Source organism: Ambystoma mexicanum, chromosome 1p, assembly GCF_040938575.1.
Source record: "Ambystoma mexicanum isolate Mex_15411 chromosome 1p, UKY_AmexF1_1, whole genome shotgun sequence".
NCBI classification, from domain to species: domain Eukaryota; kingdom Metazoa; phylum Chordata; class Amphibia; order Caudata; family Ambystomatidae; genus Ambystoma; species Ambystoma mexicanum.
In genome coordinates, this window is record NC_090921.1 from 774170352 (window position 1) to 774198161 (window position 27810).

At 46.0% G+C, this 27810-nt stretch overlaps 1 protein-coding gene across 2 annotated transcripts in view; it reads left to right on the forward strand.

Annotated features, from left to right (window-relative positions):
* INTS3 (integrator complex subunit 3) overlaps positions 1-27810 on the forward strand; it is a 1800341-nt gene that overhangs the window by 1298551 nt on the left and 473980 nt on the right. For both annotated transcript variants that reach the window (XM_069651244.1, XM_069651252.1), the window contains exons 24-25: positions 15264-15377; positions 16426-16474. In XM_069651244.1, the coding sequence (XP_069507345.1) occupies positions 15264-15377; positions 16426-16474 (163 nt within the window). The remainder of the gene's footprint in view (positions 1-15263; positions 15378-16425; positions 16475-27810) is intronic.

Genomic DNA, 27810 nt, shown 5'->3' on the forward strand with positions numbered 1-27810 from the left:
CGCTACCCTGACGAGGATTTCCCTGCCTAACAAAACTAAAGGAAAACGCTCTTAAAACAGGATATCTGGCCCTCACTCTTAAACATCAAATACACGAAGAAATATATGGCACTTCAAACCATCAACAGTTATACTTCAAATATATTCAGTGTCTCTCAGTAACCTGGGTGAGGTCCCCTTCCCAGGTTTCAAGTTCAATTCCAACGTTCAACAAAAAGAAACAAGGAAATCTGGGTTTGAATAAAGTTTCAATTCAGTTCTTGGCTCCTTCAATGTGTCCAAGTTCAACCAACAGAAAAGCTGTTCTTCTTCCTTGAATAATCACTCCCCACTTCATGAAATAGCATCCATGTTATTTCAGGCAGAGATGCTTTGTCATAACTCATAAATGTCAAAGAAGAATCACAGTTCCTTGTTAGGTTCAAATAAACACAACTTCACTATACAAGGCCACTTGCCTGCCTCATATTGTTCCACATTCAATTGTGCTTCAGAAGTTTTTAAATCCACTGACAGCCAATAGTATTACCACAACTTCAATAGTTTGTATCTTGGTAACTTTGAACAATTGTCAAGAGAAGACCATATTTATTTCCGTGTACCTCAACACCTTTAAGTAGGCAAGGCACTCTTCTTCTGAACATTCACCTTCTCAGAAGGACATCCTCTTTGCCACACTTGTCTGACTGCAACACCCACAACCAAAATGCCTTTAGGATTTAATTTTCTCTTTACCATCTTGGCTTTGGCAATGGGAATTAGATCAACTTTCATAGAACAATCACAAGCAGCAAGTTTCCCTTCACCAACCTTGCCTTTGCCTCTTTGTGTTGCCAACCAGAATAATTTGATCAGCAACCCTGTTGTCAGTCTCTCTTTGATTTAGGCAATGCTTGCACACTCTTGGCTTGGGCAATGCTGGTATCCTTCTTGGCATAGGACAATGCTTGCACCACTCTCTGGCTTAGGGAAAGGTTTGATTCACTCTGAGCTTGGACAATTCTTGTTCCCCTCTTGGCTTAGACAATGCTTGTTCTCAGCTCAACAATTTATAATGTTCAGTCACTTAACTTCGTTGTAAAAATGGTTTCAACGGCTTCATTATTGATTCTGGGGTTAACGTTCACTTCAGAATCACTTAAGTACACGTGACCAGTCTTTAATCAGTTTTCGGATATTTTAACATTCAATCAACGTGCTTTACATCATTATAGTCTTACGTGAGTAAAGGGAATGAAGTTCACTCTTACACGAGTGCTACTTTTTAGATTTCCCTTTTTCCAGCAATCAAAGGTCGTGTTCAGACAGCTTTCACTCATAAGCAAGTGATTCTTATCACTTACTCACTTACTGTTGCCTGCAATTGTTCGCGCAAGGGCTCAGAACGCTCGGTAACACTAGTCAGCTTCTGTCTTGTTCCCGTCACTACGTGCAGAACTTGTACTGCTTTAGACTTCTTTTGGGCATTCACCCTTCCTCTATGAAGGTGCCTCAGACCCGCCCACACAGCCGCTCCGGCTTCCAGGACCCTTGGCTACAAAACCATTCTCAGACATTGTCTTGAGCGCGCTTTCTGCAACGCAATCTCTGCAATTAGGTTCACATTTGGAAAAGCCTTCTTCCTTCACACTTTTTGCTGCGCAACCTCTGCACTTCAGAGTTTGGGGAAAACTGACCCTCTCAGGACAGGCAGTTGAAATCTGCTTGATTAAATTCCGGGTATCCCTTCTGTTCATCCACTTCAGCCTGGCTTGCCAACATCATGCTCTTTTCCTTCTGCTACTGCTGCTTGTGCAATCACTCCGGCCACAGGCCCATCTAATGGCCTGCACCTGAGGGGGCCCTTTAAACCTCTCTGCCTCATTCAGATGTGGGTGATTAAGCTTAATAGGCTGACTACCACTGCAACACTTCTCTTCATCCTTCTTCCTCATCCCAGTACTTCAGGGATTATGGAACTTGTAGTACCTAACAGCAAAATTAGTTTTTATGGTTGGTTTTATATTTTCAAATGCAGATCCCAAGCATTTATTTGAACAGGGGTAGGCAGTTTGTTCAAGTTATTATTTATAGGTTCCCTTTCACTGTACCTTCTGGAGTAAGGGGGATTTTTAACCCTAGAAGTCTTAAATGGCCTTTCCTTCCTTCCTTGGGATCTTTAAAGATGTTGCACCAACTTTATCCACATCAGTAGACTTGATATGTGGTTCAGATACACCAGAACGACAATAAGCCATTACATGTCTTGGTACATTGAAAAGGTTCTTCCCTTTCAAGGATAAATACTGTCTCATCCCACAGGATCTCCTCACCACCCTGAGCCTTATCTCCACCCCGGTGATCCTCCCGCAATACACCACCCCCAAGGTCAGGATCAGGAAGTTTCAGCATTTTCTTGGCCACCTGGGAGGAGACTTGAGGCAGGGTTTTAATGAGGGATCCATAGGATTCATCACAATACCCCCTGTTGACCACTCCAGCACACCTCAGGGCTCAGGCCTAGTCCAGACAGAGACTGGGGTCTCTCGGCGCTGACAGGCCCACCTTCGGGAGCAGCAGCGTCCGTCTGGTGTCGGCGCTGACCGGCGTTGTGGACACCGCGGTTACACAGGAATGCGTCCCACTCCCTAGGGATGCCTTCATGTGAAAGATGTACGACATCTTTGACGAGGAGAGCAACCAGGTCCCCTTTTGCCTTCAACCTATGGGTTCTATGGAGATGAGGGATTTCCCAGAAGAATTCTACAGGAAAGGTGAGGACATGCTGGGCCTGTCAGATGCACACTTCAATGTTGGGATCCTCTTCTTGCTCTCCAAGCTATTTTTTGGTCTTGCAAGTTGTTTGGCTAATGTATATATTTTTTTTATTTTTTTTTTGGACCGATTTTTACTTCATTGTTCGACCAAAGGATTACTGGCAACGGGGACCTGCTTTCGGCGAAGATTCTACATCGTGGTTCTGCCATCGAAGTTCCAAGAAAGCCAGGGCTTGGACCTACTTCGCGCCTTTCCACCATGTCCGAGGAGAAGATGCCTCTTCAAACTCTGCGCAAAGTGTGGATTGAGGAATGTGTATGTCGAGGATTGACACCATAAATGTTTGATTTGCTTGCGGACCTTCATGAGGGAAGGATGCAAGGTCTGCCTTAGGTTTTCAAAGAAAAATACAAAGTATTGTTACAGCAGGCTGACTGCATGGCACAAGTCGTGCAAGGCCTCTGACTCTGCTTCCGGGAACCATCATGCCTCACCCAGGCCGGGCTGGTCCCATGTGCAAACTCCCTCAGAAAAGAGGTTGAGGTCCTTAGAGGACGCAACGCCCCACCCTAGGGGGTCCAAAAGAAGGCCAGGCTCCACGACGCTAATCCCACTGGGTTCACCGCGGCTGCGGGTCCCAGCTCGGGGAGGACACGGTTGCAACACCAACTACTTCAATAGCGAGCCTACCTGTGAGGGTTGCTTTCCCAAAGAGAAAGTCCCTGACTCTTTAAAAACTTTGCATACCATCAGCTGACAAGCCGACGAAAGATAGATCTAAAGGTGGCCCTCTACTGCCCCCTTCGGCAACACCATCGTCCAAGTCTATGACTCCATCGACGAAGACTCCTGCTACCACCTCGTCGACGATCATCACGTCTATGTCGCAGGGTGGCCTCGTAACGAAAGTGTTGTCCACTGTCATGGCAGCCACTCCTCGGTTGTCCCTGCTGCCATGGCACTAAATAGCTGCGGGAGCGTCGAGTAAGGCAAGTGGTGCCCCACGGATAGGGACAACTCCCCTCGCCACTCCGCTTCAGAAGTCTCTGTAGAAGGAAAAGAGTAGGATCCCACCTACTGAACCTAAGAAGAGTGCAGTACTACAAGCCACTCCAGAGAAACCGGTGCAGATCTATACGAGCTCTTACAAAGGCAATGATAATATGCTTAAAGTTATTCGAACCACGAAAGAGGTTGTTGAATCGTGTCTACGTCACTTGCTCCTTTCACTCCTCAGCCAAGGGACATGTCATTGGACATTCTGACCATGCTGCACACACTAGTGTCAGAGATCCAGCAGAGGCTGCCCCCCACACCGGAACCTGCCCCATCTCGGAGCCCTGAAGGACGCCAGCCGGGAGCCCACCCCGGCGCAAACGCAAGTCGAAAGGACCCAGCGGCCTTGAGGCGTCGAGCGACACAACCACATCGCGATTTGACCCAAACTGTGGAGCCGGCACCAAAGACGGACACGGGCACAGATAGGGCTATTACGGCGGCGGACACTGAGGCCGATTACTTTGTACCAGCTGACTGGGACCCAGTGGGCGTGGACGAGCCCACAGGGCCTCTCCACCTATGAGATCTGCTCCTTGTTCTTACGTCCAGTGTCAACAGGAAGTCCAAGTTGTTTAGCTACAATGAATGTCCTTGTCCGGGTGCTCTCGGGGAAGCACTTGCGGTTGAGTGGACCTTTGACCTCCTTTGTGCATACCCGCCGATCCCTGTCATTCCGCTGGTTCTCAGGGTTGTGCATGTTCAGAACCAAGCCAATTCTGATGATAGCTCCAGACTAAGCACAGAGAAAGTGGTATCCTGAGTTGCTGGATATGTCCATCTGCCCTCCCTGGCGCCTTCTGAGGAGAGTCAACTTGCTCCAATCGGTGGGGCAGGTCCTCCACCCGCACCTCAGTAGCCTGAACCTTCATGCTTTTCTACTGAGAGGCTGAGGTACAAGGATTGGGACTTGTCGGATGACATCCTCCTTTCAGCTTGGAGGCCTGCTATGAAATCCGTTTATGCCTTCAAGTAGATGTTTGGTGCCAGGAGAGGACCTGGATCTCTTATCCTGTTCTCTATCCCCTGTATTAGATTTTCGGTTTACCTTCACCTAAGTGTTCTTGCAGATTGGCGCTGTAAGGGGTTTTGCTTTGTGCTATTTCTGTTTTCAAGAGGGCCCGGAACAGGGCTTGTAATTCAAAATCCTCTCTGTTATGCAGTTCTTGAGGGGTTTGTATAAAGTTTCCTCCCCGCCAATTGGTGGTTCCGGCATGGGATTTCAATTTCATTTCTTATGGGCGCTCCATTTGAGCCCCTTCATTCCTGTTATATTAGGTTACTCGTCCTTAAGGTGATTTTCCTGGTTGCCATGCGAGATGGGTGAGTCGGCTCCCGGGGGTTGTCTGTTTTACCTCTTCATTTGTTTTTTTCCAGAGAGAGAGTGAAACCTCCTTTCTGCCGAATGTGATCTCGGATTTCGACCTCTCTGAGAAGATCCATCGCCCTGTGTTTTTTCCTCTGCCTAACCCCTCCAAGGCAGTGGAACGATTCCATCAGCTGGAACCAGAACGAGCCCTTAAATTCTACATCTCTCGTACCAGTGTTTAGTAAAGATGACCAGCTTTCTGATGGTTACACTGGTGGTGGTGCTCATGCTGGCAGGGCTTTGACCAAACAGATCCTGTCCAGGTGGATAATTCTCTGCATTTCAGAATGCTCCGATCTGGCTGGGAAGGATGTGAATGAGGGTCTCGGAGCTCATTGTATCAGAGGAAGTGGCTGCCATCTGTGTCCTTCAGAGGGGAGTCCGTGTCCGGCAGCAACATTGCGTCTTTGCACTCGTTTGTTAAGCATTATTGCTTGGATTCCCTTGCGGACCAGAATGCCCGTTTTGGTAGGGCAATCTTCCAGAGTTTTCTGGTTTAGGTGGTATCCTTGCTTCCCCCCCCCCTCCAGATTCCATACTGCTTTGGGAGTCTATTATAGATAAGGAATCTGTGGGAGGAAAGAATCCTTTAGACAAACAAATCACTTTCCTCTCGGTAATGTGCTTTCTCTTGGATGTTCCTCCAACAGATTCCTCGTCGCACTCCCTACCTCCCCCTCTTTGTGGAAAGCTAGTATACCATTGTTACTGCGGTTCCTCAGCTGCAAAGTACTATGGGAAAGGGGTGGACCTGAGGCCATGTGGCGCATATATATATATTTCTGAGGCTTGTGGAATCTGCTTAGATCACATGCTGTGCATAGGCTGACATCTAGTGGAAGCTGCGGAGTAATACAGTTTGTTTTTCGAAACTCCATTTTGCGGGGTCCCTCCGCCTCAGCCACACTTTTGCTAAAAATTTAAAATAATAATCTATTGACATCCTTCCCCACCCCAACGTCGAACTTCGACACTCGACGCCCGCTGGAGAGGAAATCGACCGTCGGCTGCTGCACGACGGATTTGGGCCTCGGAAGGCCGCTGGCCTCGGCCTGGGCTTTGGAAGGCCTCTGGCCTCGGCCCTGCAAGTAAGGAGAGTGGGGGGTTGTACATACTCTACACTCTTGGTATATAGGTACACCTTATACATTTCCTACACTTAACAGCCCGCTGCCTCAAGGTGCGTATGGAGGGTACCCCTTTTCAATTCTGCCCCAAGTGCAATCGCAAATACCCTTGGGTCGACAGGCACGCCACGTGCAATCTCTGCTTGCCGAGGGACCACCCCGAAGCGAACTGCAGAGCGTGTAGTAGGTTTAAACCTAAGACACTTAAGGACCGTTCGACGAAGCGTTGGGCCCACCACGCCAGGCAGGCGGCCATGGCAGCGGAGGGCGCCTTCAGCGACGCCGTACTTTCGGACGGCAAGGGCATTACGGCGTCGAAAGACAGCCGAGCGCAGGTCCTCGACCTCGGAAGGTCATCCGGCAGGGCGGCTATGGGGAAGACCCCCGGCGACACAAGCGCTTCACATACTACACACACTAAACACACTAAGTCCAACCGAGACTCGACGTTGAGTTCTCGGAAAGAGGCACAGACAGAACGGTCCGATTCGGTGTCCTCTGGGCGCTTAGATCAAGATCGCCGCATGACTCCAGGCAATCATCCACTCTTGCCAAGAGTGCCTCGCTCCCTAGGCTAACAGAAGTTCGATCGTCGGAAGACGAAGACGACTTCCACCCCCAGTCTGCGCTCCAGGAGTCGGAGCCCGCAGTTAAAGGCAGCGAGGCCCCACGCTCGAAGGACAGGGACACCACCCCCGATCCTCGACGCCAGGCGTCGAAAAACTCCGGAGCCACTAAAGGACAGGGGAAACTTTTTTCCACGCACGGGGAGGGGGAAAAACAGCAGAAGAAACAACCTTTGCACTCTTCCACACCTGTGAAACACACCTCTCCCCCTAAACAGACAGACAAAACCAGGTCTGCTTATATGTCTACAACCAGCAAAGCTACTCAAAATAAATCCCATAGACTTGGTGAGAGAGTCCTTCCCAGTTCCAAAAAATGGTCCATTGAAGACATAGATAGGGTCATGTCAAGAATGTCGTCTTTGGCTGATTTTTCTGATAAAAATCCAGAACATTTCCTCTCGTATGATCCACAAGGGGCGACACCCTCAGGCTCTACTGATCCTATCCCCCCGAGTAAAAAGCCCCGGTTTGAAACTCCGATGAGGTCTGAACCCTTCGAGTTACAACCATACGCAAGACCATACTCACGGTATCAAGGAGAGGCTTCCTTTGGTGAGGACCAAGAATTTGGTATGGTAGAAGAGCAAATCGGGACGGGCTACTATGGGGATGATGAGGACCAGGAAGAAGAGGAGGAGGACCCGGAAACATACAGAGTAGATTCCCCGGTAGAGAACGAAGCCCCGGTTACCGACTCCCCGGTCGATAACCAACCCCTCCTAAATGAGGTTCTCGCTCGCGCAGCAGAACATTTCCACATTGACACCCACGGTGTCCAGGAGGAAAGGGACTTCGCAGAAGAGTTAGTGGGAGAAAGGAGGCCTGTTGCCCAGACCATCCCTATCCTTAAGTCCATTCAGCGGAGGATAGATCTGTCCCTGGTGAACCCGAACCTCACCAGAGCAGTCAATCCCAGGGTTGAAAAACTTTTCAGGGCGGCCCAGTCTGACCCTCTCTATATAAGAGGACATCTGAAGCCAGACTCCCTAGTTGTCACCAACACTCGTAAGAGGGCTGGAACACCCTTGTCATCGTCCGAAGCTCCTCCCGACAAGGAGAGCAAAAAACTATACGGTTTCGGCAGGAAAGTAGCCTCAACGTCCGCCTATCAAGCAAGGATTGCTAACTCCACCACCCTGTTGGCCAGCTACAACTGCCATCAGTGGGAAGAAGTCGCGGCGCTCATAGCCTCTGCTCCTGAACCTTTAAAGGGCCAGTTAGCTCGGATTTCCGCAGAGGGTAGAGCCGTGTCTGGTTGCATTTTGAAAGCAACCTTCGACGCCACGGACAACGCAGGCAGATCGATAGCGGAAGGCACTGTTATCAAGAGACATGCGTGGTTACGGCAGTCTGGTTTTAAGGCAGAAACCCAGGCATCATTGTTGGACAAACTGGTGGAAACCGATCTGTTTGGTAAGGCGGTCGAAGACGCACTGAAAAATGCCAAGGACGAATACGAAACACTCAAGTCCCTTGGCCAGTTAACCAATAAACCCCCTAACCAGAGAGGGAATAGTAATTTTTGTCGCCCACGCGGCCAAAATTCCCAGAGAGGATCTAACTATTCCCAGGGGCAGGGTACACAGTGGAACAACAACCAACAGCCTTCCCTGTGCCACTGCACTGAAGGTGCTATGTGTCACTATGTAAAAAGATGATGCCTATGGAGTTTGTCAGACTACATAACCAAAAGAAAGATAGAGTTTAAATCACAGTAAAATACATGAGAGAGTCGGGGAAAAGGTCTCTCTCCAGGTTAAAAATTAAAAAGTCCAACAAAAGTGCTTGGGGTCTCTAAGAAAGAGAGGAATAAGCACATTTCTGAGAATTCTCCCTAACAAGATTGTGTCTAGGCAGGAGTGTAATACATAGATTTGAAATTCCTTTCTAAATCACGGGGGAAAAATGTCCCAATCCAGGTAAGTACCTTGGAGTACCAGTGCAGAGAAATGTGCTCGGTAGGAAACGGGACTAAGTCGGTCAGATGACTTGCAGTTATGAAAAGCAAGGGAAGCCCCAGTTTCTCCCCATAGGTACCCAGAGGAAAGCAGTCTACCTCAAGGGACACCAGCGGTGACCGAGAAACAATCCTGTGGAGACCCAGCCGCTCCAGGAACAGAGAAGCAGAATCCAGTCACTTGTGCCCTGAACCAATAATGACCTTGATCGGCTAAAAGAAAACCAGTCGTCCTTCACACAGGTTAGTCCCACTGTTCAGAAGTGGAATCAGTGACTGAGATGGCTGCAACAGGAGCGAGGAAACTGCACCAGAAGCAGAATCAAGTCACTTGTGCTCTGAACCAATAACGACCCTGAACGGCTAAAAGAAAAGGAATCGTCCTTCAAACAAGTTAGTCCCAGTACTCGGAAGTGGAATCGAGGACTGAGGAACCTGCACCAACGAAAACATCCCCTAAACCCGGACAACGCTGGTAGCAGCCCTGGAAGGCCTGGAGAGGAACATTTGGCAAGGTGTTAGAGTCCATCTTTAGCTCACTGTTCCTTTCACAGAAGGGAAATAGTCATTTGCATATCAGTCTTTGTCCCGTCCACATGGGCAGTCAAGCACCAAAATGCTATGGCAATTCTCTTCTGAACAAGAGTACCAACAGCAACCCCAGACACATGTTTCAGCCTTGTTGGGCCTCATCAGTGAGGTGGAAATGTGCCTCTTTGTTGGTACTCTTGTTCAGAAGAGAATTGACATAGCATTTCTGTGCTGGGCGCCCCGTGTAGGCGGGAAAAATACTGATTTGCAAATGGATATTTCCCTTCTGTGAAAGCTACAGTGCGCTAAAGTTTGACTGCTCGAGTGGGTACCTTCCCAAACAACAGTCATTTAGCTGTGTTCGTTCTCGCACAGGGGCGCCTATGACTATATTTTGACTGGTGAGGAATACTCTGGGAAGAAGTTTGGTTCAGGCGACTTGTTGGTCAAAAGGCACAACTACAGAAGACTGTCCCACGATGAGGACAGAGGTGGGGCGACCTAGCGTGGCACAAGGAGCAGATGAAATTGCAGTTTCCCAGTAACCTTACAGATGACAGCAGCTCCTCACTGCAAAGCAGTAGACCCGGGTGGAAAACACCACAGACGTGATAAAATGGCATAGAGAGAGTTCTTGAAAGGAAGACTTGATGCAGCATCAAAGTGGAGTCGGCTAGATTTCCAAAGGCAGAAAACCCCTTACCAGGATGTGCCACAGCCACTACATGTAGCCAGTACAGCCAGATGAGGGCTTTAAAATCCCAAAGCTGCAGGAATTGCTAAGGAGGCCATGAAGGAAGGAGTCAAGTAGGCAGCCATTCTGGTTGACTATCTAGACATTCACTCTGCCTCACCACCCCAATTGGAGGTGAGAGTGAGAGCTCAGACGTAGACTGTTCTAAACTAGTTAGGACATATATGGATACTGACACGTGGGCTCACAAAGAGCTAATGTGATCAGAACTGCCATTTTAGGACTGCCTCGTGGTTTCCATGAACAAACGAGGCTTTAAAGATACATAATGGCCAAGAGCAGGACTTCAGAAAATACATTGGTAGCCCACTGGCTACCAAAATGGTACTTTAGGCTACCAATTTGGTAAAATGGTTTGCACACCTTGTGAAACAAAAAATAATTACAGCTGCCACTAGGATACCCCCTAAAACCAATATATTGTGATATCCCCATAAGGCAAAAATGCTTGTAACCTTATGGGGGATCCAGTGCCATATACTTTTAAGTAGGGCAAAAAGGTTTGCAATGGCAGGAGGACTTCAGAAAAGATCCTTTACTTGATTTATTTGTAGGGCGCTACCAAAGTGGCCCGTAGGCACACAGGCACCAGGACCTAGAATCCCTAGAAGATGGTTATAGACAAAAAGAAAAAGTACTCAGACCTGGAGGGTGTTGGTATTACTGCAGCCGCAGTTATCTAAATTAAATGTGTGTTTTAAGTTTTTTTTCTTAAAGCTGTTCAGGGGACGTGCAGCTTCTGAGCTCAGAGGGCATAGCATTCCAATTTATGGGTGCTGCCACCCAAAAAGCGCTCTTTTTAACCATAGCCAGATTAGCTCTTGGAGAAAAGTTTTTGATCATTTGATCTCAGACTCCTATTTTCCTTTTTTTTTTAGTCTAAGCGCCATGCAGGTTGTTTATTGTCCTGCCAAACATTTATAAGTTATGGTGAGTAGCTGAAACTCGGCGTCTCCGAGTCTTGGATACATACTAAAATTTCCTCAGCCCCATTATCTCTAATGGTGCTGTTTTGTACTACCTGTAATCTAGCCCCTTCTCCCTTTCTAATACCCACCAGCTGGCTGCTGCAAAAGTTTGTTAGATGCAATCATTGCTCGAGCTACTGACTCCCCATTTTTTGGAACAAAAATGGGCAGTCATGTGAGACAAGTGTGATATAATTTGCAGAGGACGAAATCAAATTATTAACTTGCGCTTTCATGCAAAGGATCTGATCAAATAAGACTCCCTGTGTTTTTGTCTTCTTTCGTTGGAATTTCATGTTCTGCAACTCAGAAACTTTTATATTCGCCACTCAGCTTATTCAATCTAGGCTTAGAGCCTATGATCATCAATTCAGTTTTGTCATGGTTCAGAGCCAACCTGCTCATTCATATATATATATATATATATATATATCTCCAGTCCTGAATGAAGTCATAGATCTGATCTCTTTAACCTATTTGCTGTCTTCCTCGTAGTATCCTGTCAAAGAAATGAGACATTGGGTGCCATCTGCGTAATTTGAGAAGCAGGTCTTCTTTTCCTCTAGCATCTGAAATAGTGGTGTAGTAAAGATATATAAAACTGTCGATAAACAAGCGCCCTGCGGGACTCCAAATCTAAAAGGGACTGGCTGTGCTTCTGCTGTGTTACTGCACACCCTCATGGTTTTATTTCCCAAAAAAGATATCTTCCAGGACACAGCTTGATCACTGAAATTGGCCACTTCTTGCAATCTATTTAAAAGTAATGGATAATCTACTAAATCAAATGCGGCCGACAGATCCAAGGTCATCAGCATCATAGTTTGGCCTTCGTTTATCTTTATCAGCATATTGGACTTTAAATCTAACAGCACTGATTCCGTACTGAAATCTGCTTGAAAACCAGACTGCCAGTTTTCCGAATCGTGTGGCTCTTTAAGTGTTCCAGTACTTGTTCATAGGCCACCCTATCAAGCATTTTTAGCAGGAAAAATGGGCCTATAATTAGTGGGGATCATGGAATCAAGACCTTGTTTTTTTAGCAGGGGGTTAATCCAAGCTCCCTTCAATTGTGTAGGAACATAGCCTTCCTTCAGGGAGGCATGAACAATTTTAGTGATAGTGCAGATCAATAGTTCTGAACATGCCTTAATAGCTGTTGCTGGAAGGATATCCCCTTTATTTGAAGATGGTTTGAGTTTGAGCAAGATGATTCTTAGTTCACCCTCCGTAATGCTCCTAAAATTAAAGACTGGGACCCCCAGATGATCTTTGATCTTGACTTCTCACTTTACTTCTTCCTCATTGGAGATAGTAGTATGTACTTTCAGGACTTTTACTTTCTGAATGGTGGTTTAGATTTGTTTCTACTTTCTCCACCATGGCCTCCTGGATGTGGGCACACTATTCAGAATCTTTGCAGATATTTTCCTGAAGAATGTTCAGCGGTTTCTCCAATCCCTTCAAAACCTTGAAGATTTCTTTGGACTCATGCTGTGCCACAGCAATCCGTAGGTCATATGTATCTTTCTTAAATTTAATTACAGCCTCTTTATACTTCTTAGCTGAAGTTGTATAACTAAGATATACTTACTATACCTACTATAACTAAATCCCAATGGCCACCATAAATACGTCAGTGATGCAAAGCAATAAGGGGGGGAAGATCAAGACGTTTAGGAACCTTAGAAAGTGGCCCTAGAATTCTCAAAATAGGAATTCTGTTTAATGCGCTCTATCTCAGAATGCTACTCCTTACCCAGAAAACGAAGCACCTAAAGGTCTTGGAGCCCATTCATGCAGCAGGCTACTGCTCTAAAGACAGCGGTGACAGCTCTGGATGTTTGCCAGGCAGCGATGTGGGCTTCATTATATACTTTTGCCAAGCACTACTGCTTGGTTCCCTTTTTTGTTTATGATGCCGTTTTTGATAGAGCTGTCTTGCAGAATATTATGGTGTGACAGATGGTTATTTTTTGCTCTCCCGACACCAATCATTAAAGAACTGCTATGGTAGTCTGTTCTAATAAATTGTATCCTCCTGGAGATTGCCCAACTTGTATTTACTTTTGTTAATATTCTTTCTGAGTTTTCTCCTCCCACAGATTCCTCATTGCCTTCCCATCCAGCCCTATAATTGAAATGGCCAATTGTTTCCTTTCCAGTTCGCCCAAGCAGCTGAGTATGTGGAAATACAGTAAAACAGGGGTCTCGGGGCATGGTATCAAATATATATTGGCTACCAGATTTCCCATCTAGAGGAGAGGAGCAGGTGCTTCAAAAAACTGAAACACTACAGTCGGATCAAAGCCCATGGAGAACATGTTTCTGTGATTCCGCTGACACTGCTGAATATATCCAAGATGGGGAATCTGTGGGAGGAAATCCGTAAAAAGGACCTTACATGGGGTAATGTGTTCTGTAGCGGGGAACGTGCTGGAACTTCTCATTAATTGTAATTGGCATCCGGGGCGGGGGAGTCAACCAATCACGCTGCTCGGATCGCGTGCTGAATCCCACAATCCCAGCCCGTGTTCCGAGCAGCCTGATGGCTGCTTCCCTTACCATCTATGCCCTCCGGTCATCTTTTCGTCCCCTCCCCAAACCCCTACTCCACTCCATATATTCTTTTGGCAGCAGCAACTGCGGCTCCAGCATCCGTCCTAGGCTGCTGTGGAAAGGGAAGAGGGGCTCCTCATGGAGCCGCACCTTCTGTCTTCACAGCAGCCATTTGTGCAGCGGCCCGTTCATTCAAAGAAAATACATTACTATCAGCACCCTGGGCTCCGGGATTGGAGACCTGGGGTGCTAATGGCAATAACACATAATGTGTTAACTGGGCCGTGGTCCCTCATAAGGCCCTCACTGTGCTCAGGTCTATAATTTGGGCCCTGAGCCGTTACCACCCGATCTAGCTCACCGGATCGGGTGTTATTGCCATAGTAGCAGAGTCTACACATGTTATTTTCTGATTTCACCAGACTTCATCACATAATATATAATATATTTAAGAAAAACAAGGTTTTATTGATGATGCAGTTGTATGAAAGATTCAACCGACCACTCTGATTGGTAGGACATCAGTTCATCGCGGGATGTTTTTTTGCAGGTTTTTTCTCGCAAATTGTTTTAGAAACAACCCATCGAATTTTTTAGGGTGGCTAAGTAAATTATAAATACGGGGCGTGGGTGTTTGGGAATAAATACAAATGAACAAAAATAGGGTGTTTGAGGAGGGAAGCTCCCCTAAAAAAAAATTCTAAAATTCGATGGGTTTTTTCGTTAAAAAAAATCATGGTAAAAAACCCTGCGAAAAAACACCCCGCAATGAAATGACATGGAAACCTCTGACTACACAGTATGCAGTCGGGGTACTGGCCAGCACCCACCAGATTCCAGTCAAATCTAAATTGTGTTTTGGCATGCTTGCATTTGTCATATCAATCACATTTCATTGTTCTTCAAATGTGCCCTGCACCCTCACACATCAAAAATGTTGTTTTAAATGAATTTTGGAAACCATTAATCTCCCACACAGCACTAAAATGGTGTTCACATTTTAATTAAATAAGTGTGTTTTAAGTATTTTTTTTAAGCTGTCCAGGGGACGTACAGCTTCTGAGCTGCACCCCCTTTTAAGTAGTTTTGCATAAGCCTCTATGGTCGGTAGTTATGTCCAGTGTGGTGGTTATGCTTTTTAGGCGAGGTGTAGTGGTTTACTTTACAATGCTTGTCTTTCATTCAGACTTGAATTTTTTTCAATGCCATGATACCTTACAGTGAAAGTGTGTGCTTTCTGAAACCCATTACAAAAATGCTTTGATCTAGAGTCAAAGCATCTGCCCTAATCCTTCCTTTGACAACAAGGGGTCACCAGTGCTTTTCTCATCTTTTGCACTGCTGAGTATATTTGTAAAAAGAAGCAAAGAGCTTGCTAGATTGATGCCTGTGATACCCATATATCCATCTATCATGGCCACAGAAGGCATCAGTTAAATGCTCTTTACTGTGTATGTAAAGTGCATTCATCGCTGGTATATTTGGCTGGCTTCACTTGTATTTTCTGATTTAGTTCCTAGTGACTAGTTGTGGGTTTCTTTTCACCCCCTTTCTAGTTCAGAGCCTGGACTGGGAGACATTTGAGCAGTACTGCACATGGCAACTCTTTCTGGCACACAACATTCCCTTGGAGACAATTATTCCAATCCTACAGCACTTGAAGTTTAAAGGTAAGTGGCAGTGCTACTGCTGTACCTTAGTAGAAGTAGGCAGAAGACTGTTTAATTTCGGGTTGGGCGGTGCGGGTTAAATGCTGCAGTACTACTGTATACCGCTGCATTACTGCCCCGCCCAACCATGAGTTGGGCAGAAAGTTGCAGGATTCACCTACAGCTAAGAGCTGGAGGTTAATCACTGACTTTGTTCCCATTTACGACAGAATTACTGTGCCGGTAATTGCACTGAAAATGCCTCATTGAGTCCTATTGACTAAATAAAAATGGGGGATTTACACCGCCACTTGTAATTCGGTGGTAATACTGCCAGACAGAGTGGCGGTAACAGTAATACAGTTTGGTTTTATCTCGGCGGATTTACCTCCCAGATACCACCAAACTCGTAATGAGGCCTGTCCTGCCTCAGTGGTAGACCGAGCAAGGCAATGCTTATACTATGCCTTCAGTATGAGATGGTCGCTGATGACACCAGGAATATAAGGATTGAAAATGGGTACATTAGAACACAAATATGGATTTGATAAGAACCGGGTTATAATATGAGGGGTTTAGATCAGAGTATGGCTACCTAGAACCTTGTGCCTTGGTGGAGTGAGACAAACTTTGAGTATTTATTTTCAAGCTGGTAATGGGAGGTTGATATGGTCTCGCAGTACAGAATGGATTCTCAAGGAAATTAAATGGGTGTCCTGTACTATCGGATTTCAGAGTGGAGGGGAAAGGGTCTCTCATAGCACTGGGCTTTTTGAGAGAAGCAGACCAGGTATTTTAGTAGCATGTCTGACATGTCGCAACATGATCTCATTGTATAGGACACAGTTGGGGAGGGAGGGAGTGAGGGTCTAGGGATGAAGCATGTATCTGTATTATTGTAACAGAAGTGGGGTGTTGAAATAAGAAATACAGAGTAGCTATTCCTTTGTTACCTGTAGCCCATTCAGTTTTTCAAACAGGGTTGTCTGTCGCACTGTTGTGTGTGTTCACCACAAGTACTCTTTAGTCTGAGGTGTTTCATTTCCTGTTTTTTTTTCTTTTTCCTTAGAACATCCTGAAGCACTATCGTGTTTGTTGCTGCAGCTGAGGAGGGAAAAGTAAGCATTAACTGAACTATGACCCTTTTCCCCCACCTGTTAACCACCCAGAGAACCTGCTTCCGTTGTTGTGAACAGTCAAACTGCTTGTTGCTTGTGCATGGAAAAAACAAACTTTTACCATAGCATGGGGTTTAGTACGACCCAAGTTTTCAATGATCCTTGATGCACCTGCTCCTCAACTCCTGATGTGCCTTCGGTTATCTCATATATAACTCACCCTGTGCCCGGTGTGCTTGTTCTTTTTTTTCTTCTGCTTGCTTAACATGCTTCACGGTACGCTATCTCCAGTGTTTTCTATTAGAGAATAAATGTGTAGATTGAATGTAAACGATAAATGTAAGGTTTAAGATGTAAACCAAATGCATTTTAATTAAAAAAAAAAAATAGAGAATAAATCGCTTTAACTTAATCATGTCCATTCCAAAATACCTCAGGCTTCAAATGTTGTGCTGAGTACAACTTTAAGATGCCAGCAGCTGACCACAGAATTATTTAGTTATATTTGGGAGCAGAGCATGAAGTCTGGGTGTATGGATCATGCCAATAGATTATGCCGAAAGCCCTGAGAGAAAAAGAACATTGGTGTTAGGCCAATCTGCTTCAAAGTCCTAGGGCAGTACCTATTCCAAACGGAAGTCTTCACAAGGTAGGAGTTCTGATGCCACAGAGCAGGCTGTGGACTGAGACCAATCTCCTGAGAGTGCAGGAAAAGGCACAAAAATCATAGAACATGGTCTCATTCGAGGAGTGAATCCCATCTTCCTCCTGGTCATCCTCAAAGAAGAAGAAAAGATGTCACATCACAAAGGACAATGCATCTGCCTTCTCACCTGAAGGGCAAAAGTTAAGGTTTCCCACTAACTCCTCCTCAGCTCAGCATTGTGAGCAACTCTGACTGCAGATATTGGAGGTTTTTCCCAAAGCCAGAGAGCTGGCTGCTTATGGCTCAGACGTTTAAGTTTGAGACAGGTTCCACTGTGCCCTCTAGGTCTGGAAGGGTTCCCTTGAAATCGGATACCGGTATGCCAAAGAGCTTGGGTCAGTCGCAGAGTGTATCCGCTCAACTCATCGACGCTTATAAGGGTTGATGACTCTTCTTTCGGTATACTGTATTGAACCTTCAAATGAATGAAAAAATAAAATGTTGAATTTAGGTTTCGGCCATCATTGTCGATGAAAGCTTTGACGGAGTGTGAGATACCTGAAGGTGTCTCACCCGCTAGTCCCCGGGGATCTGTCATCCAGATGGCCAGGACACGGCCCTCGCTATTGGATCAAGTTCCTGGGGTAGACCAGTGTGGGAGGATCACCTGGATGGGGGGTTCTCTGGGAGTGGAAGTGGGACACTGAAGGTTGAGACGCAGTATCCCCTTCCTTGCGACACCTTTTCCCATCCTGCCTAGTAGTATACGTAGAAACTATTCCCCCCTCCCCAACACAAACACTTTCTCGGAGCGTGAACGACAATGGACTCATACCCGAGCCGTTTACCTGACATGTCCCAACACATGGGTTAGGCAATTACTGACAACTAGACACACGACTACCCTTTCCCTTCCCCATAGGGATAAAAGGTGGAGCACAAGAGCACACTCCGAGCAAGGCTGAATGCACGAGGAAGCAGCCATTCCAGGACGGCAGTTCAAACAGGAGAAAGGCGGCGACACCTGAAAGGACGTCGAGGAGGGAGTTGCCCTTTTCAACCCAGACCTGCGAAACCTCTGAAAACAACATAAGACCGGGAATCGCAGCTGGCAAATGGTGTGACGGATGTCAGTGGTACATTGCACCATCCCTCACTGATAGCCAGGGTGGGGAGACGTGGTTGCCATTGTGGTACCATCCTTGACTCCAGCGGCAAAGGAACCGTAAACGAGTTCAGCACAACCAGTGAGTCAGAAGAACCTAGGGGATCCCAGGGTGAAGGATAATCACCGACGTAAAGGTTAACAGAAGCAACTTTGGTTTTGTTGTTTTGGTGTATCAGGCCTGCTGAAGCAAGAGACTTTGCATGAGAAGAGACTTGGGCAGAGAAGGCCCTGATACTGAGAAAGGGAACTGTAAGCTTGTGCTGTAGAAGCGCAGAAGTGTGCTGTGCTAGATAGTCCTGCCTTGTCTCGTGCTAAAAATGTGGGTAAGGGAGACCCCGGGCATAACTTACTGACTTATTATTTTGTGAACACCTCTTTCTTTTCTTGTGAATATTATCCCACACTCTTTTGTAGCAAAGCAGTAAGGATTGGCAATAGGTGTTTTAGTATAGGCCCTTTTTATTCGAATAGACTCCACTAGGACTGTACTATTGTTATTTGATGGTCGTAGCTTGCTCCCATCTTAGATTTAGATTAGGCGTTTTTCTCACCCACTTTACAGTTTAATAAACACCCTTGAACTATGATCACTTGTGTCTGTCTTACTTTGATGCCATGCCTTCCTTACTGAAGTATTCGAGATACATCCCAGGGTCAAGACAGCATTATTTTTGGTTGATTACATCCATATTGGACAATGAAGAGGATCATAATCAGTTAGCATGAAACCCTCATCAGGAATTTCCCAGAGGGATGCAACATCATGTAAGCAAATTCTTATAAGCACCCTAAAGCTGCTTTCTATCGCTCAGTGGCCAAGGTGGCATGGTCTCTCTGGTGGGAGGCTCCGGCGAAGCCTCAGTAGTGCACAATAGAGGCACCCAAGTACCAACTTGGGGACTGACTTCTTTTTTCGCCATTACTAGCATGGTTGTTCTTTGTTAGCTCTTCTTATACCATTCTGGGAGGGGGAGGTGTTTGTGTGTGTGTGTGTGTTTTTGCCTTTGGCGGGTAACAGTAGGTATCCCCGCCTAGGCTCCAGTGTCTCTGGGCAGGTAGGAAGTGGGGAGGAGTCTTCCACCCCGCTGCCCTTTGTCTGCCAGAGTGCCTGAATAGGTCCAGCTCCCATCGACGGCCTGTCTGTCGTGATTGGACAGCCAAACGCCCCTTTTTTGTAAAATGCTAAGAGAGATTGCAGAGGAGTGTGTGCTGGAACTGTATAAAAGGTGAGGCTTCTGGAGTGTAAAGCAGGTCGACCACAGGAAACCGAGGTAACCGAAGAACAAGACGACCAGAGACGCTTGCAGGCTCTTTGCAAGACATGAAGCGGCCACTGCTGTCCTGACCCCGTTTTCTAAGTGACAGTGGAGCTCTGAAGAGGACGACTCCTTCCCTTTGGCTGGTGGGAACAACCAGTCCCAAAACGAACTTTGAAACAAGCCAAAGGTCCTAGGAGCTTCTAGAGCTGCGGAACCCCAATACCAGGAGACCTGCTACCCATTTTGAGTGCTATGTCGTGGAAAGGCCTAATCCGTCCAAATCTTTTCTGAAACCTTAAGGACACTCCAGAGATCCGATCCAAGTCGCCCAGCCCTCCTGACGAGTGTGGGACTGCAGGAAGCAAAGACGATTGCTCGGGCGATCCGTGTCCTGTGTTGGTGCTGCTGAAAAGGCGCCAAAACCACAGAGTGAACCAAGAAGTTGGTGAAAGTCGTGCTACGGGTCCTCCCTCGAGACTGCTGCTGAGAGACACCGTCCATTGTCCTGCCTTCCATCACCAGACCAAGGAATCTAGAGGTCTGGTCCAGAGCTGCCACATTGCGGAGGAGCCAACACCAACACTTTCTTCAAACCAAAGGTACTGTGGGGAAAGGGGTTTTGCTTACCTGATTGCAGGACGTCGCTCCAGAGCATTGGAGTGCACGTAGAGGTGTCCAAGGCAACCCCCTCTTACCTCTAACCCAAGCTGCTGCTTGTGTCCCATTCTCAAGTCCGTTTTTAGGTCTCGTTTGTTCATTGCTAACTTGCTGCTTCACACTGGAAGAAATCCACAGGAACTCATTGTTCGCTGTTTGTCAAGACTTCAAGCCCTCTCCGAACTGCCTTAAGCTAGGTTCGCGTTTTTGGACTTAAGACTTGCCAGTCAAAGAAACCGTCTCCTATAACCTTGAACTAAGCTCATGTTGTACTGCCCACTTATTTTCCTCCCTTTAAGTGACTTTCCTATATGTGTTTACAGAGTGAATACATTACCGTGTGACTTGTTGAAAGCTACATGAGTGCGCAATTACTGTTAATAAGATAACCTTGTCTTTTCCCCTTTCTAACCTGGTTACAAATGTAACCGCGAACAAACACAAAAGTTAAAGTGCCCTTTGAAGTGTATTATCTAGTATTCCACCGTAAATGTCTGAAGTATTTAAAGGATTCTAGTGTAAATATAATAAATAGATATGTTTTATATAAATATAAGTGTAAGTGCTTGTTTGTTGTGCCTGTCTAGCAAAGATTCAGGGTACTTGCCTACAGCTCACATCTTACTCTTAAGATAAGCCTGACTGCTCTGCCACGCTACCAAGGTCCTGAGCTAGTACAGACTGATACTAAGGAGTTGGCGAGGGGGGATTCTGCAAACCACTGGAATAGCTTACTAAAGTCTTACTACCTGGAGGAGGAGGAAAACTCCCCTAACAACGATTGGTTACTGATGCATCTCTGACAGGCTGGGGTGCTCACCTGTGGGAACTGACAGACTGACTGGTCTCCCTCAGAGTCTCAGGAACGTATGAGCTTACTGGAGTTGGGAGCAATCGGGCTGGCCCTGGTCGCTTTCCTCCCCTCTCTGAAGGGCAAGGCCGTGCTGATCATGATGCACAACACAGTGGCCATGCACTACCTCAACAGGTGAGGTGGTGTAGGATCCTAGCAGCTATGCAGAGAAGCAATGCCTCACTAGTTCTGGGCTCTGGAAAACATTGTCTCTGATGGCTGCCTATCTTGCCGTAAGAGAGAATGTCATAGTGGATGCCTTGAGCAGACAAACCTAGGCCTCCCATGAGTGGGGGCTCTGCCAGGATGTTCTGGAGGAGATGTTGTAAATTCTGGAGAACTCGCCAAGTAGATCGCATCGCTTTCAGTATGTACAGGAAGTGCAAGTTGTTATGCTCCAAGGAGTTTCCTCGCCATGGAATCCGTCAGATGCACTGATGGCCAAATGAACATTCAATCTCCACTATGCATTCCCACCGATCCCCATCATTCCGCTAGTTCTCAGGAGGTTGAATCTGATTGCTCCAGACTGGGCTTGAAGGACATGGTACCTGGAGTTGTTGGACCTGTCCATCTGCCCTCCTCGGTGCTTCCTGAGGAGGGTCAACTTGCTTAACCAGATGGCTGACTCATCCACCTGAGCTTGACCGGCCTGAACCTTCATGCTTGGCTAATGAGAGGCTGAGATGCGATGAGTGGGACTTGTTCGCCAACGTCCTTGATGTTCCCATATCTGCTCAGAGACCCGAAGCAGAGTATTTATGCCTGCAGGTGGGCTACATTTTCAAATTGGTGTTGAGAGAGGCATTTGGACCCTTTATCTTGTCAGTTATCACCTGTTTGGGATTGTTCCTGTCCTTGGCCCAAGCGGGCCTGCATATTTGCACTGTTAAGGGATTCCTCTGTGCTATTTTGTTTTTAAACAAACCCTGTAACAGGGAGTGTTCTTCACAATCCCCACTGTTATGCAGTTCTCTCAGGGTTTGTGTAACCACCTCTGTGCCAGAGTGTGGTTCTGGCGTTGGATTAGAATTTGGTTTTGACATTCCACATGGGAGCTCCATTTGAGCGCCACCATACCTGTTCTATTCAGTTGCTCACCCTTAAGGTAATTTTCCTGGTCGCCATTACTTCCGCGACATGGGTGAGTGAGCTCCAGACGTTATCCGTTAAACCTCCCTTTGGTTTTCTCCAAAGAGATGGTGACATTGAGTGGTACCCTCCTTTCTTACAAAGGTTGTCTCAGCTTTTCATCTCTCTCAAAGGATCCATCTTTCTGTGTTTTTTTTTTTTTGCCCTCAGCCTTCCAAGGCAGAGGAACGGATGCATCGGCAGGACCCGGTACGGGCCCTCCAATACTACGTCCCTCCGATGAGAGAGGCCACACAAGATTGATGACACTGGGGCCCTTTTTATTTGACTAGACTCCACTAGGACTGTACTGACACTGGGGCACATGCTGGCAGGGCTGTAACCAAACAAGTCCCATCAAGGTGGATCATTCTCTGCATATCCGAATGCTATGATCTGGCTGTTAAGGATTTGCCTGAGGGTCTCGGAGCTCATTCTACCAGAGGAGTGGCCGCCACCTCTGCCCTGCACTGCAGTGGGCAGTCTCTGTCCTGGACATCTACCAGGCAGCATCATGAGCGTTTCTGCATATGTTTTCTAAGCATTAATGCTTGGAGTCCCCTTCAATCCTGGATACCCGTTTTGGTAGGTCCGTCCTCCAGAGTTTTCTGCTCTGGGAGATGTCTTTTCTTTCCTCCATCCTCCAGTTCTGCGTACTTTTTTTAGGAGTCTATCACAGATGAGGAATCTGTAGGCGGAAGGAATCCATTAGAACACATTTATTGCCCTTGATAATGTTCTTTCTTATGGATTTCCCTCCCGTGAATTCCTCGTCGCCCTCCCTACCTGGCTCTCCTGGTGGATAGCTAGTACACCTTGGTTCTGTGGTCCCTAAGCATCGAAGTTCTAGAGGAAAAGGGTGGAATTGAGGTCACGGGGCGCCGCACAACCGACATCCTGTCTGCTGCAGGGTGGTAGAGGCGTTTGGCAGTGTCTCGCTGCACCCTGTAGCAGCTGAAAGGTTTCTGAGGAGCTGCTGTGCTGGGAGATAAGATGAGGAATCCGTGGAAGGAAGGTTCATCAGAAAGAACATTACCGAGACGTAAGTAATTTGTTCTTGTAATCTGTGTTGGAGCAAAACTAAGAAAAACGGTTGTAAAATGTTAGTTGTGTTCGATTGTTAGGAAAGATTTTCTTTTTACTCCTTTCCCTCCATAGATTTCTATGACACCTCCATTCTTATTGCTTGTTATGAACCCTTTCCTGACTTTTTTAAGGTAAGTAAAGTCGTCTGCTTTACTTCCCTTGCCTATTCTGCTTATTCTTATGGATAACTGGCTAGTCCTATGACTCTAAGTACTGAAAGACTGTCTCTCTTCATGAATTATTGAGTTGTTGCAATTGCACAACTCACCTTACAGTGAAGTGCAGTTGGAATACTTAGTATATAATGGCTTTTTGGTTACTTTGAATATGTGCCTAGGACATGGAAATCTCTTTCCCAGGGAATGTGTTGTCTTGAGTTACGAGCTGGAAGGCAAAGTTTGCCAGGCCAGCGATGACGAACTCCATGTAAGTGGCAAGTGAGTTATTTATTGCAATCTTCCTTTCATGTACCACGCAGGGTACTAGCTGTTAGGTAAGATTTTCATATCAATGATAAATCTTCTGACCTTTGTCAAACCCAGAACTATTTGCTTTGACTAGGTAACTGTTAACTTGTCCCTAGGTGAAGGGAAATCTTTTCCCCTCTGTCTTTTACTCTTTTTATGGGTGACCTTTCTATGTTTCTCCATAGTGTATGATTGAAGTTATAGTTTCCTGCAACTTTTGGGCTTCGGCTGGGTTGCCCTTATGGGCTCCCCTGTTCATTTCTATTTCATGTACTTGGGTGAACTACAGTTCCCAAGTAGAAAATAGGGATTTTCATCTCCCTTTACATTTTATATAGTGAGCTGGAGTGCTGGGGGGATACAATGTATCCCCTTTCTTACTCACCTGGTAACATTTTGTTACAATTGTGAGTTTTACATGAATAGCTGGTGCCAGTGGTTTTACCTCTATGACCTTTAGTCTTTATTACTCGCAGGCTGTTAATTCAGCCTTGCTAATGCACAGAAGGGCCACAATTTTTCTAAAATGGTGGGCTCCTTCTTTTGCCATTTGTGTGCTTGCTGTTTCTTTGGTCTTCCCCTGCCATTCTAGGCGGGAACGACCTCAGTGGCTGTTTTGTCTTCAGCGGGAATCCTTTAGATACCCCGCCCAGGCTCCAGAATGTCTGGAAAGGCAGGAAGCGAGGGAGGTGTCCAAAACTCTGCAGTCCTTTGTCTTCCACCTTGCCTGAAAGGGAACAACTCCCAACGGCGGGCTGGCTGTCCTGATTGGCCAGCCAGACCGCGCCTTTCTGTAAAATGTGGGTAGAGAAAGCAGAGGTTGTGCTGTAGTTCCTGATAAAAACTTAGAACCTAGAAGCTGCTGACAATTCCACCACTGGAAACAAAACCAAAGAGGAAGATGAAGAAACGAAGACCGTAGCGGTTTCTAGCAAGATGAGCCTGCTGTGTAACTGGAGCCTGCTGTAAACCCTTCCTTCCAATTGACCTGGGTATCCCGAAATGGACGACCCTAACCCAGAGCCTGGCAAGATCCACTAGACTCAAGGCCTGCATTTTGAGCCATCCCACGCCGTGCTGCGACCTTGCGGAGCTGCAATACCCTGGGACCTCGGTTAATTGTGCGGTGCACGGTCTTCTGAATTTCGAATCAAGCTGAAACTTTGGTGGCATCCTGCTAAAACTCCAGGTACACGATTGGAAAGTCCCCCATCCGAGTGCTGGACCTTGCACACAACGAGAATCGGCTAAAGTCCGTCTTCTTTTGGCGCCTGAAAAGAGTGCCAAAACCACAGAGCTGCATCAAGCCGCAAAAGAAACTCTTGCCTGGAGCCTTCTCAGTAGATCCCGCCTTCAAAATCCCTTCCAAAATCCTGTCTTCCGTCTTCATGACAAAGGAATCCATCGACCAGGTTTTTGGCTGCAGATCCTGAAGTCTTCCTGCTGCAACTTTTCTTCTGTGTGGAGGTACTGTTAGCTCAGGTATTTACTTACCTTAAAGCTGTGTGATTTATGTAAAGCTTTTGGGGGTGTTTCCTCTGATTGGGAGTCCTCTCATCCAGTTCACCCAGGCCCACTGCTGGAATCCTCCTAGGGTGTCTTCTCAGAAGTCCCTGGACTCTAACTTTAACGTGAACTACTTACTTAATTGAACAGTCTTCCACAGGACCTCTGATTTCTGCCAGCAACATAACCCTATCTCACCCTGCCTACAGCTGGCACCTAGACCACTAGGGTCCCTCTTCTGCATCTGAGTGAACTCATGCAATAGAATATGGAACGACTGGATAAGTAAAGGATTCTGTTTTGAAAAGTATAACAAGTATTGAAAAGTACTTATAAAATAATTAGTTGGTAACTAACTCTGAGAGTGAATAGTTAAAGTTCTTACTTACCTTAATGTATGTTGTGCCATTCTGAAAAGTATATATAAGGTTAATTTACTCACCTGTGAATTGGTTGTGCCTCTTTACTAAAGGAAATACTGTTGGCTTCACTAACTATTTCTTTCAGAGAAAAGGTGTGCAAATGCCCCAACTGGGTCTTGCTTCCCCTAACTTGCTCTATAGCCTGTTTAGAATCAGTCCGCCTTAGGTTTTACCTACCTAGAATAACATTGAGTAATTCATAAAGTGTTACATTGGGTTTTGCTTTCCCTGGTCTGTTTTATGCAGATGCTAAAACAGTCTACATACCTTTAAGTTGCTGATAGCTCCTTTTAAAAGTATATAGGTTTTACTTACCTTGAATTAGATATGTACCATCCTAAAATAAGTTAGTTATTGCTTACCTCAGTCTGTGTTCCACTAATCTGAAAAGCAACTGTAATAGTATATTACAACATTAGGTTTTACCTGCCCAGAACAGCTGTATGCCATTCTTGAAAAGTGTTTTTTAGCTGTAGCTGACCTTGGTCTGCCTAGTGTATCCTAAATTAGAGTTAAGAGTTTTTGCTCATCTTAGACTGTGTTCCACTGATCTGAAGAGCAACTGTAATTGTATATTACACAGAAAGGCTTTACTCACCTAGTATAACTGTGTGTTACCATAAATGTAGTCATAGGTACATACTGTTCCTTGAATGAGTGTTCCACTATTCAGAAAAGTATTGTGTTAACAGGGTTGGTTGATTGTGATTTCTTTGTGGAGTATCACTGCATAATTGACGGGGACTCCCACCCTTGTATTACACAAAGCAATCTAAAAGTAAGTTATGGCTTTTACTCCCCATCAATAGGTGTGGCGTATACTAAATGTGTATGAGGTCCGACTTACCTAGAAATATTGTTAGTGTTCTGAACCAGGTCTATGCTTTGGTCTGTGTACTTTAACCCTTTAACTGCCAATGGTTCTCCCAAGCCCTTTTTTGGTGATTTCGGTATGTCGCCATTCAATTCTTTAACTTTTTTGTTACATGTGATATCTCAGCCAAATTTGGCCTTTTTTCTTCCCGAAGGAAGGCGGTCATAATGCCATCAAGGAATCCTAGTTTGCTGAATAAGGGGTGAGCGAAAATAACCAAAAAGGGAGCAAAATGTGTTTTTTCAGAACATGGCAATAAAATGATGTAAAAAGAAACCTGTGTTTTTTTCCTTGTAATAGTTAAGAACAAATGGTTTGCTGTGCTGAATTCACAATTTTACAGGCATTCAAGAACAGGTTGAGTGGAACCAAGAAAACATATTTTTATAAGGTTACCATCAGTTTTGGGAGAGGTAGGCGATTTTCCCCTTTTTTTCCAATAGGACATGCGTGGACAGAATGGAAGAGGAGGGTTGGAAAGCTGAATGGGAAGACAAAGGCATACATTTTTGAAAAGTAGACAAAATTCGAAGTTTAGGAAGGGGTGATTTACGCAGGCCAGGCAACAACTATGTAGGGAAAATTCCCATAGTGTGGGGACAAATTGGAAAAATGACAGATAAAAAAGGTATGTGCTGGACATGGGTTGGACCTGTAAGGTAATGGATTCTGTGAATATTGAGAAAATCAATGCCCTGCTACATTCCCCCAACTCTTCCAGTTAGGAAATCACAAATGTTTCGTAATGTTTCACAAAACAAGCAATACTACAAGTCAAAAACAGAGCCATGGTACACAGGATTTCTATGCTGGTGGCCAAAACAGTCGTACTTAGCATGTGTAAATGAGGAAAACAAATGTGGTGAGGAATGGCAAGCATACATTTTTTGAAAGAGCACAGGCAGACCTTCTGAAAGGTAGGTGACTTGTGCAGGTTACAAAAGCATACAGTGCCTAAAGCAGCAACTAGCTGTAGGTCACATTTAGGAAATTAAAGTGTTGTGTAGCAAATGTATGAAAACGTTTTGAAAACCAAGAGAAAACAACAAATGTCCTAACTTCCCAAATTCCCACAGCTGTCCCTATGAAAACGGTACCTCACATGTGGGTGTGCACCTACCTGGCCGCAAAGAGAGAAGGCCAAACCACTGGTACATCAAATGCCCTGGGGAAGACTGGATTTGGCTTTGTGGACAACACACAGATTTGGGCTTGGAGGTGTCGCAGCCACCAAGGAAAACAGGCAACCCCATGCATTTCTGAAAAG